This window comes from Coregonus lavaretus, assembly GCF_964263955.1.
Source record: "Coregonus lavaretus genome assembly, chromosome: 6".
Taxonomy (NCBI): domain Eukaryota; kingdom Metazoa; phylum Chordata; class Actinopteri; order Salmoniformes; family Salmonidae; genus Coregonus; species Coregonus lavaretus.
In genome coordinates, this window is record NC_139993.1 from 29410387 (window position 1) to 29422627 (window position 12241).

Below are 12241 nucleotides of genomic sequence, written 5' to 3' on the forward strand. Positions count from 1 at the left end.
CTGCACCGTATTGAGGGGAGGATGGATAGGGCCATGTATCGTGAGATCTTGGCCAACAACCTCCTTCCCTCAGTAAGAGCATTGAAGATGGGTCGTGGCTGGGTCTTCCAGCATGACAACGACCCGAAACACACGGCCAGGGCAACTAAGGAGTGGCTCCGTAAGAAGCATCTCAAGGTCCTGGAGTGGCCTAGCCAGTCTCCAGACCTGAACCCAATAGAAAATCTTTGGAGGGAGCTGAAAGTCCGTATTGCCCAGCGACAGCCCCGAAACCTGAAGGATCTGGAGAAGGTCTGTATGGAGGAGTGGGCCAAAATCCCTGCTGCCGTGTGTGCAAACCTGGTCAAGACCTACAGGAAACGTATGATCTCTGTAATTGCAAACAAAGGTTTCTGTACCAAATATTAAGTTCTGCTTTTCTGATGTATCAAATACTTATGTCATGCAATAAAATGCAAATTAATTACTTAAAAATCATACAATGTGATTTTCGTTTTAGATTCCGTCTCTCACAGTTGAAGTGTACCTATGATAAAAATTACAGACCTCTACATGCTTTGTAAGTAGGAAAACCTGCAAAATCGGCAGTGTATCAAATACTTGTTCTCCCCACTGTATGGGTGTATGAAATGAATCAATGTATGTAAATGTATAATATATATATTCTCTGTATATTCGTTTTGTTTTCAGAAAATGTCAGTGGTCAGGTCTCTGATCAACTAATTAAATCTGTTGGTTTGTCGTCTTAACAGAAGTTGCATCTTGTGTATCTCCTCAAATGGTTGCATTGCCAAATCAAGCTTACAGAACCATTTTAAGAAACTACAAATAGCTTGACTTTGAACTTTTTCATGGTGAAATAACTGCCTGCGATGTCGCTCACCTGTTGTCAATTACAGCCTGCTGCCCAACACAGTAAAACATACAATTATTAATAAGTGTACCCTAGCAATGCATTTTAGGGTTATTGTACACTACAACATTCATCGTACTGGCATCATGTTTGGATTTAGCTCAATGTTCCCTTCACCTAAAACAGCACAGGTTTCCCAGGCATAAATCCACCGTACATCAAAATATTCTACTTTATTGAAATGCATGGTTGTATATTTACAAGGTCAGTCAACAAATGTAATATTGAAAATAAAAGGCAGCAAAACAATGACAATACATGGAAAAGAAAACTGCATACAGTATTAAGAAATTGCTGTTTTACAGAACTCATAAATAGCTAGAGCACACTTTCACGATTCAATATGTACTTTTGGTATTTGGTCAATAAGCAACTTAAAACGAAAACATATTTTATACAAGTGAAAAGGTTTTTAGAAGGCCACGAGATGGAACTATGGATTCCGTAACTATGCAACGTGTTGGCTGACATCGGACGTCCTTCGTGTGAATTAGATATTTTTAAAGGCAAACCCTTATAAGATCATTTTCTGTAACTGTACGATCCATACATGTCAGGGACTTGGCCGTGTACATGAACAAATGAGAATAAAATACAAAATATCAAGCCAAACAGTCACATTCTGTGATGTCAAAGAGTAAGCAGGGGGTGATACAATATCTCCTTGTGGTCCCGCCAAAAAGTATCACACCCCAATTGAGGCACCAGTCAGTCTGAAGAAGTGGTAGTAGGAATTCATATAGGCAGCAGTTTGATATAAGCGTCAAAACAAAGGTGCTTTAAAAATTCAGCTGTACCATTCCAAGTCCATTGCATCTTCACATTCCGTGGTTAGTTTGTGGATTAAGGCTTTTTATGCAGAGATCTGGGGAAATTTCAACTGGATTTCCGATTCAGCACCGCAGTGTCATTTTCTCACACACAGTTCCGTAAAGCTGAAGGCCCAATTCTAGAGGACTAACCAAGTGTCTGATGCTCCTTTTTCTTTCTAGGTTGTTTTATTGTTTAGAGACTCCCTCTTCTGATTGTGGAACACACTGTGTTCAGAAACAGCCGAACAGGTATGTCCCTGAGTGAGCTATGCCCCTGTCCAATATCATCAAAACAACGGTTGAAGAAAAACAGAAAGTAAACGTTCAAGGAAAAACAAAAATTAATAAATATAAGCCATTGCAAATAGTGCCTTTGGATAGAACTTTCTTTAAAAAACATATTCCTATGTATACATATATAGTGGTAACTCTTAATATAGCTTTTCGATTGTTTACTATACCTATACATGAGCTCTCTGTGTGGTTTTGAAGAGGGGGGAGTCAGGTCCGAGTAGCCAGGTCTGTGTTACACGTTTGTGTCCTGCAGTAGGGGCTCTTTGGCCTCCCTGGGCGGCTGCGGGCTGTGGGGGTGCCCGTGGGGCGAGCTGTGCTTCTTCCAGCTGCCGGGCCGGGGGCCCAGGTGGGGGTGCTCTGGTATGAAGAGGGCCACCAAGAGTGCTAGCAGCACTGAGCATGCTCCGAAGAGAAAGGGTGGGCCAGGAATGATGGACGTCTTAGGAGAGGAGGCGGGAATAAAAAGGTACAAGAACATTTTACTAAATTAGGAAAATGTTTAACAATTTAGGGTTACACTTGTACAAAGCATATTCAAAAACAGTCATGTAAATACTTGGTAACTAGTTAACATTAAATAGTGGCCACAAACCTCTTAAGTTTGCATAGTGCCTAAATAATGATAGCAACTTTTAAGACATAGGGATAGAACCTTGTTGAACTGCTTGGTCACTTTTGAGGAGGTATAATGGCTGTTGAACTCCACCCAAATTCAAGCCCTGTCGGGTTCAGGCTGAATATCAAAACTGTAAGGCGGAGAAGAAAAGGTTGGTGTTGGGGGCTAACCTGTGGGATGTGCTGAAGGTGGGGTTGAGTGTGGACCGGAGTGTCCTGGCTGCCGTCTGGGGGCGCATCCAGCTCCACGTGGAAAATGTAGAAGATGAAGCCGTAGAGCGCTGGCCCCAGGCCATTACACAGACCCCGGATCCCTGTCACCATCCCCTGGCCCACCCCTGTGGGATGACCGCAGAAATGTATTTCGTATTAATTGGATTTTATTCAACCTTTAATTCACAAGTTCAGTTAAAGGGATAGTTCAGCAAAAGCACATATTTATTTCCTTACCTTGAAAGCAGTCTATGGCTAAGCATTAACTGGTTTCAAGATAAGGAAAAAAGATATGTCATTTTGATTAACTACCCCTTTAAACGAACAATTTCTCATTTGCATTTATGACCCGGCCAAAAGACGAATCAAAGAACGTGCAAAATAAAGTTATAACTAAGTACAAACCTTGTTGGTCTGGCTCAGCGGTGCGGGAAACCAACGCACTAATTGCTGGGAAAGTGATGCTTGACATGGCTGCTACAGCACCTGCTGCCCACATCATCCTGTAGAGAGATGAGAGAAAACAGAGTCACTTTAAAGAGTATCTATCACGGAACTGAATCATCAGATGTGTTCATGATTTGCGTCGCCTTGAAAAAGCTTACCATGGCTCGGAGCCAAACCCATACCAGGCAAGCTGCAGTATCTGGAACCCAAGGCCGAGCAAGATAGTGTTCTTATTCCCGATGGAACGCATTAGTAAACTCAATACTACAGTCTGACAAAAGGAACAAAAAATGTATATAATTAGAAACACTTTATTGGAATGTTCATAATGAATGTTGTTATTATATGCCCAAACCAAAGGTTGTCATAACATGGCAGAGAATTGAATAACTATATACAGTATACTGTGTGTGTATAGATATACACTACATGACCAAATGTATGTGGACACCTGCTCGTCTAACATCTCATTCCAAAATCATGGTCATTAATATGCTATAACAGCCTCCTCTCTTCTGGGAAGGCTTTCCACTAGATGTTGAAACGTTGCTGTGGGGACTTGCTTCCATTCAGCCACAAGGGGTCGGGCACTGATGTTGGGCAATTAGGCCTGGCTCGCAGTCCGTGTTACAATTCATCCCAAAGGTGTTCGATGGGGTTGAGGTCAGGGCACTGTGCAGGCCAGTCAAGTTCTTCCACACCGATCTCGACAAACCATTTCTGTATGGACCTCGCTTTGTGCATGGGGGCATTGTCATGCTGAAACAGGAAAGGGCCTTCCACAAACTGTTGCCACAAAGTTGGAAGCACAGAATCGTCTAGAATGTCATTGTATGCTGTAGCGTTAAGATTTCCCTTCACTGGAACTAAGGGGCCAAGCCTGAACCATGAAAAACAGCCCCAGACCATTATTCCTCCTCCACCAAAGTTTACAGTTGTCACTATGCATTGGGGCAGGTAGCGTTCTCCTGACATCCGCCAAACCCAGATTCGTCTGTCGGACTGCCAGATGGTGAAGCGTGATTCATCACTCCAGATAACGCGTTTCCACTGCATTTCATGAAGCTCCCGAAGAACAGTTATTGTGCTGACGTTGCTTCCAGAGGCAGTTTGGAACTCTGTAGTGAGTGTTGCAATCGGGGAAAGACGATGTTTACACGCTACGTGCTTCAGCACTCAGTGGTCCTGTTCTGTGAGCTTGTATGGCCTACCACTTCACGGCTGAGCCGTTGTTGCTCCAAGACATTTCCACTTCACAATAACAGCACAGTTGACTGGGCAGTTCTAGCATGGCAGAATTTTGACGAACTGACTTGTTGAAAAGGTGGCATCCTATGACGGTGCCACTTTGAAAGTCACTGAGCTCTTCAGTAAGGCCCTTCTACTGCCAATGTTCGTCTATGGAGATTGCATGGCTGTGTGCTCGATTCTATACACCTGTCAGCAACGGGTGTGGCTGAAATAGCCGAATCCACTAATTTGAAGGGGTGTCCACATACTTTTGTGTATATTATATACAGTACCAGTCAACAGTTTGGACACACCAACTAATTCAAGGGTTTTTCTTTATTTTTACTATGTTCTACATTGTAGAATAATAGTGAAGACATCAAAACTATGAAATAACACATATGGAATCATGTAGTAACCTAGGCAGAGTTGCAAAGAAAAACCCATATCTCAGACTGGCCAATAAAAAGAAAAGATTAAGATGGGCAAAAGAACACAGACACTGGACTTTTTCTTTGCAACTCTGCCTAGGTCAGCATCCCGGAGTCGCCTCTTCACTGTTGACGTTGAGACTGGTGTTTTGCGGGTACTATTTAATGAAGCTGCCAGTTGAGGACTTGTGAGGCGTCTGTTTCTCCAACTAGACACTCTACTTTCTATTCTGGTTAGAGCCAGTTTGCGCTGTTCTGTGAAGGGAGTAGTACACAGCGTTGTAAGAGATCTTCAGTTTCTTGGCAATTTCTCGCATGGAATAGCCTTTATTTCTCAGAACAAGAATAGACTGATGAGTTTCAGAATAAAGTTATTTGTTTCTTAAAATTGCTTTTCTTTCGAAAACAAGGACATTTCTAAATGACCCCAAACCTTTGAACGGTAGTGTATACTTTGATTTGTTTAACACTTTTTTGGTTACTACATGATTCCATATGTGTTATTTCATAGTTTTGATGTGTTCACTATTATTCTACAATGTAGAAAATGGTAAAAATAAAGAAAAACCCTTGAATGAGTAGGTGTGTCAAGGGTTTTTCTTTATTTTTACTATTTTCTACATTGTAGAATAATAGTGAACACATCAAAACTATGGAAAAAAATATATTTGTATATATATATAATATTAATGTAATGACAACTAACCTGTGCAACGATTGAAAGCAGTCCTAGAACAGCTATGAAAGCTGCAACACTTTCAGGCGAAAATCCCATAATCTGAAAAAAGGGAGAGCGAAAATGTGATTGTACTGCCAGCGAGACCAAAGTAAGTATGCCTATCATCAAGGAAAGGCAATGATTTAGCTATATACAGGCCTAGTTATGAGCAGCAAAGAGCCGGGGTCCAAGCAAAATGTGATAACTTGGTTGTATACTTTGAATGATCTACATAGTCAAACCCCCCTCGACAAGTCTACCAAATTATATTCTGACTATGAAGGGGACTTGACCTCAGTAATAATGATAATGGCAATAACAACCAAAAGGGTAGGGGGATGGGGGGCTGAGATCTGACACGCATCGCACACGCGTCTGTTTATTTGGACCATATATTTGACAGTATACATAGCAGACAGACCTGTCGTAAGTAGAGGAAGAAGCTGGAGTACTGGCCAGCCTCGGGGAGATAGGACAGGAACACTGTTATACAGATGAGCAGCACAGTGGAATCCTGGCCCACTTTCCTTAGAGACTGGAGACAGAAAGAAAGGGGTTAGGACGGTAGGTGATAACAATATGTTGTGCTAGAACACCCAGCTACTCCTCATGGCAGAAAGGAGGCCTATTATGAGAACAGGGTCACAACCCAAGAGAGCGAAACTAGAGAAGTAGAGCTACAAACAGCTGTTGTCTGCTTAGGAGAGTCAGGAGACCTAAAATTACACCAACACATAACTACCTACAACAGGGGTTCCCAACCTAGGGGGCACACCCCCATATGGGGCACCAACGTTTCGTGGGGGTGCACGGGACCTACCTTGATATGGGGGGGAAATATATTTGTACAATCCGCCATTGTTTATACCGATCTAAAACGACACATACATTTGTGATACTTTAGGATAGAAACAAGCAGTAAAATGACATTCATAAGCTGAGCTACGACCTTCTAAGGAGCTTTGGAAGGAATCTTATACAATGTGACTGTCGCTATCAACTGATCTAATCACTTTCCGAAAAAAAATAAGAATACGTATAACTAAATTGAGGGTTCATATAAATTATCATAATAAAATAATATTTTCCTTATCCATTATTATCATCATAATTAAATAGCCTACCTCATGAGTCTTGTTAAACTATGTAGAATTGCAGGAAATTAGCTTCATAACAAAAAAATTCCTAGGTCTCTCAAATTAAACAATGGGAACCCCTGACCTACAAACACCCCATACTGTATTGTTATGCTACAATATCAGTGACTAGGGCCTTCAGCGTTGTACAGTGTCACTCGTGATGATTGTGTTAAGAGCAAAAAAGATAGAGATTTCACTCTGACTCAATAAATATTCCTTTAGCCTAATTTTTGTAGGTCAATCATGTGTGAAGATGCTGGCCATGTGCTACCATGCTTATTTCCCTGGATCGATCATCATAACACACTTACATTTATTAACACAATCTTGATATTATCTTCGCATTTGTCTCTATGACATTCAGAAAGTATTCATACCCTTTGACTTATTCCACATTTTGTTGTGTTACAGACTGAATTCAAAATGGATTAAATTGATGCAATACCCCACAATGACAAAGTAAAAACATTTTCGAATTTGTAGCAAATGTATTGAAAATGAAATACAGAAATATCTTATTTACATAAGTATTTACACCCCTGAGTCAATACTTTGTTGAAGTACCTTTGGCAGCGATTACAGCTGAGTCTTTCTGGGTAAGTCTCGAAGAGCTTTCCACACCTGGATTGTGCAACATTTGCCCATTATTATTTTCAAAATTCATCAGACTCTGTCAAATTGGTTGTTAATCATTGCTAGACAACCATTTTAAGGTCTTGCCATAGATTTTCAAGCAGATTTAAGTCAAAACTGTAACTCGGCCACTCAGGGACATTCACTGTCTTCTTGGTAAGCAACTCCAGTGTAGATTTGGCCTTGTGTTTTAGGTTATTGTGCTTCTGAAAGGTGAATTCATCTCCCAGTGTCTGGTGGAAAGCAGACTGAACCAGGTTTTCCTCTAGGATTTTGCCTGTGCTTAGCTCCATTCCATTTATTTTTTATCCTGAAAAACTCCCCAGTCCTTAACGTTTACAAGCATACCTAGAACATGATGCAGCCACCACTATGCTTGCAAATATGGAGAGTAGTACTCAGTAATGTGTTGTATTTTCCCCCAAACATAACACTTTCTATTCAGGACAAAAAGTAAATTGCTTTGCCACATTTTTTCCAGTATTACTTCAGTGCATTGTTGCAAACAGGATGCATGTTTTGGAATATTTTTTATTCTGTACAGGCTTTTCACTGTCAATTACCTTAGTATTGTCTAGGAACTACAATGTTGTTGATCCATCCTCAGTTCTCCTATTACAGCCATTAAACTCTGTAACTGTTGTAAAGTCACCATTGGTCTCATGGTGAAATCGCTGAGCGGTTTCGTTCCTCTCCAGCAACTGAGTTAGAAGGACGCCTGTATCTTTGAAGTGACTGTGTGTATTGATACACCATCCAAAGTTTAACTAATAACTTCACCATGCTCAAAGGGATATTCAATGTCTGCTTTTTTATTTTTACCCATCTACCAATAGGTGCCCTTCTTTGCGAGGCATTTGAAACACCCCCTGGTCTTTGTGGTTGAATCTGTATTTGAAATTCACTGCTCGACTGAGGGACCTTACAGATAATTGTATACTCTGCCATCATCATTGCTATATCATGTATTTCAGCGACACGTCAGCCTTCCCCCTCAACATTGCCTGAGGAAGACCTGTTTCGTTGTGCGATGAGTAGCTGCTGTACATTGTGTCATGTAGCTTTAACTGTTCAGTTGCACAGCCCTTAAGCATTTTAGAGGATTATGAAATGTTAATAGTTCCCCTGTTTGGCCTCTGTGTAATGCCCTGTTGAACTCCCTCCCCCTTTTACAAAAACCACCATGGCCCCTTCAAACAACCCACCTTAGGGGAAGTTCCGATTTGCCTGACGAAAACCACAACCTGCTCTAAATGCTTCATGAATGTTTGTTCCTTATGCTGGGTAAATCCCATAGTATTTTTCTAATATTATTTTTGTGTACTATTCTTGCACTGTTAACCTGTTTTGGGCACTGTTTACATTTACATTTTAGTCATTTAGCAGACGCTCTTATCCAGAGCGACTTACAGGAGCAACTGTTGGTTTCAATGCGCAATTAGAGCCACCACCACTCGCTGAAAGCCTACTATAGAGGAATTATGAAAACATTGCTCATAAATTAAAGCCGAGGTACACTAACATGGCCTGTACCAAACAAGTTGGTCCAAATACATGAATCGTTACATTTACAACTAACCACATTAGAACTTGTCAGTTTCTCTTCCAAAATGAATACGACATCTCAGTTGGTCTTGTTCTTTTATGAAATCTAATGAAAACAGTAGCCTAAGTGATAGAGCTATTGTAGGGAAATGGTAAGACTGAAGAGGACCATTTGTAACATGAGTAGCTAGTTGAAAGTGTCAACACACAGATGCTATAATGCTTCCCAAAGGGAAACCATGGGCGTCAGTCAGGGGGGCGAGGTCTTGCAGCACAGCCATTCTCACCACATTCTATTGCTAAGCCCTCTTTTTAACATAAACAATACCTGCCTCCACCCCTGCCACCAATTACGTTGATATCATTGTCCCTTCCAGCATTTGAAAACACACACACACACATTACCCCCATATCCTTTTTGATTTCCAAATGATCCCCATCAGGAGGACTATGATGCAACAGAAATTAAATGTACATATTCCGCCTCGGTCTCTTTGAGACCCACCAAACCATCACAATTCTAGCTGCTACCACTGATCATAGTGCCAAATTGAAGCACACATTTTCAAGAGGTTTGAGAATGTTTCCCTAACAAGGCAATATATTTGTATATTGGTAGACTAACCCTTCACTTCTTGAATTCTAATGTCATTTGCATAAAGCTTAGCCTACACTAAGCTAACCCTACACTCTCAAGAGAAGGTAACTGCATCTCATCTGCCTTATCCATATAATTTAGAGGTCTGAAAGCACACTAATAAATTGGTACACAAAATAATAACACAAACTGACAGCCTTTAGATGTGGACCTGGTACTCACAGCAAAGGGATCGGCTTGTTCCCAGGAGATGGGAGCCCCCCAGGACGCTGGCCTCATCTTCTCAGGCAGAGACTCGGGCACGGCCACCAGGATGAAGCAGATGTCCAGCATAGCGATGGCCGAGGCCAGCACCACCACCAGGCCGTCCCCATACACACGGCCCAAGTAGGCTCCAATGGCCGGGCTCGTCACCAGGCTAGCAGCAAAGGTGGCCGACACCTAACGGACAAGAGTAGAGGAGGTTTGCTACGGCCAAGCTTTGCTACTACCACTCTTTGAATTAAATTGTAGTTTCACTTTTTGTTTTTTTGCGCATAATTTTATGTATTTATTATATATTTATCCTTTGTTAAGTGGGACAAATCTGCAAATAGGTTTTGAATTATGTACTATTTTAGCACTGAACCACAAATAACTGAATAAAAAATGGTGCTGTGGTAAACAAGATTAGAAGAAACTGTGTAGGTAATGTTTAATACACACCAGTCCATAGGCCATGCTGCGCTCATGCTCCTGCGTGATGTCAGCCACATAGGCAAAGACCACGGAGAATGTAACAGCGAACACACCGGACACTGAGATAACTGCAAAGTACCACCTGAAACCGAGGCAGGATATGGCACTCAGTTAATAATACACTTGATTCAGCTTTGAATGGTGATCTCAGTAACTATGAACTATCTCAGGTTGGGAGCCATCGTACCAGGGGCTTATCTTCATCAGTGGAATGGGAGCGCAGGTGAAGAAAACGGTGAGCAGGAGAAAAGACTTCCGACCCCACACATCAGAAAGGGCACCAATCAGCGGAGCACTCAGAAAAGACAGCAGGCCCTGTAATACAATAGGACACACCCAAAAATGGTAACAGAATTGAAAGGTAACTAGGTGTGCTGTTCAAAATAATAGCACATGTTCAAACACCATACCTTTACCCCCTGGATCAAGCCATTCATTAGAAACGTATGCTTCGGGAACGTCTCATGTAGGACCTGGATAGGAAGGGGACAGATAGTGGTTAATTGGACTGTTAATTGGAGAAGGTCTTCAACATAGTTTCATCAGCAGCCAACAAATCATACTGTATGAAAAAATAGGTAATAAACAAGACAACCTACCACCAAAGTGGGTGCTGTAAGCAGGCCCCAGGCAAAAAATTCTAAAAATATGACAATTACAGCATGGTACACGCTGGGAGCTCCGAAACCTTGTGCCTGGTGAACAGAGTAGAATAACTATGCAAGTATGTCAACAAGAAACAAGTAATACTCAACTGTCTTACTTTCAAATAAGATATATTAAAGGTAAATTCAGCAATAGGACACCATAATACACAGTGGGGCATCTTCCTGCTTACACATAATTCATATCTGACACTATTGACTCTACTACATGTCCACACTGGAAGAGCCAGTAGTGGTGTTGCAGTCTTCGAAAATTTGACTTTAGTTGTTGTTGATTTCTGTAAGTAGGAACATAGCTAGTTACCATATTGCTGAGTAAGTGTAACGTTACCCAACTAAACAAACGACTAGCTAGAAAGCTTGCCTATAGTTATGGAACTCTATTAGCCTAGCCACCTTTTTAACAATAATATTTAAAGTTACTTCACTAGCTAGCTAATACTTGTCCATCTCAGATGGCATCTAGCTAAATTACTGTCAAAGATACTGATATGTTAGCCAACTTAGCTAGCTAGTGCCACACATATGGTGATAGCCAGCTAGCTAGCGTTAGCTAGCTATGTTGTTTTTGAGAGGAATGTGAAGAGGCATCGGAACTTCCCCAGGACGCTAGCAAGCAGAACGAGCTAGCTAGCTAGCTCACTAAATGTGACATATTGTAGACAGACATACCACATGCTGCTAGTTAATCTCAAGAAATACGATGGCAAATACTGTCATTTTGGTGGAAACTCACCGTTCCTCCATCCTTGATTATAATTTTTTTCGCCAGCAGGAGACTGCGATTCGCCCGTTTCTTCTTTTTGCTCTGTGTCATATTACCATTCTAGTTCTTCGTTTAATAAGAATCTATTTGTTAAGGAATTTAAGAAAAAAAACTATTCAAATCAGATTGTTGGAAAATAAACTGAAATACCTTAGAATAAATCTAATTTTCAAACTAAAAGGGCTGTTTCGTCCAATTCACTCAACCACCGCCATCTTTGCAAAAACATGGTTAAAACGTAATGACATCACATCATACGACTTCTTTCTTTTTTCTGATATCCGTGTACCTGCTAGGACGCGTACTGGTATGGCTTCTGCTTTTAACAGTTACTACATCTCTGTATACATTTCATTAGAGAATAGTAGAAAAATCTGCAGACCATGTCTGCATTACATTTCTACTTTACTCTCATGTATTATGCGCTACAATATTCCCCCTCACTCTAGAACCGTCCACGCACCAAGGCCCCATAGGTGTCACA

At 41.2% G+C, this 12241-nt stretch overlaps 1 protein-coding gene across 1 annotated transcript; it reads right to left on the reverse strand.

Moving 5' to 3' along the window:
* Positions 1–1062: 1062 nt before the first annotated feature.
* On the reverse strand, positions 1063–11990 carry LOC311130580 (hippocampus abundant transcript 1 protein). The gene is made up of 12 exons (XM_084163350.1): positions 11728–11990; positions 10926–11021; positions 10737–10799; positions 10514–10641; positions 10294–10408; positions 9811–10029; positions 6095–6208; positions 5662–5733; positions 3453–3565; positions 3253–3350; positions 2806–2972; positions 1063–2458 (listed from the first exon to the last, which is right to left on the reverse strand). The coding sequence occupies exons 1-12, from the start codon at positions 11806–11808 to the stop codon at positions 2252–2254; spliced, it is 1473 nt and encodes a 490-aa protein (XP_084019476.1). The 5' UTR covers positions 11809–11990; the 3' UTR covers positions 1063–2251.
* Positions 11991–12241: the final 251 nt, after the last annotated feature.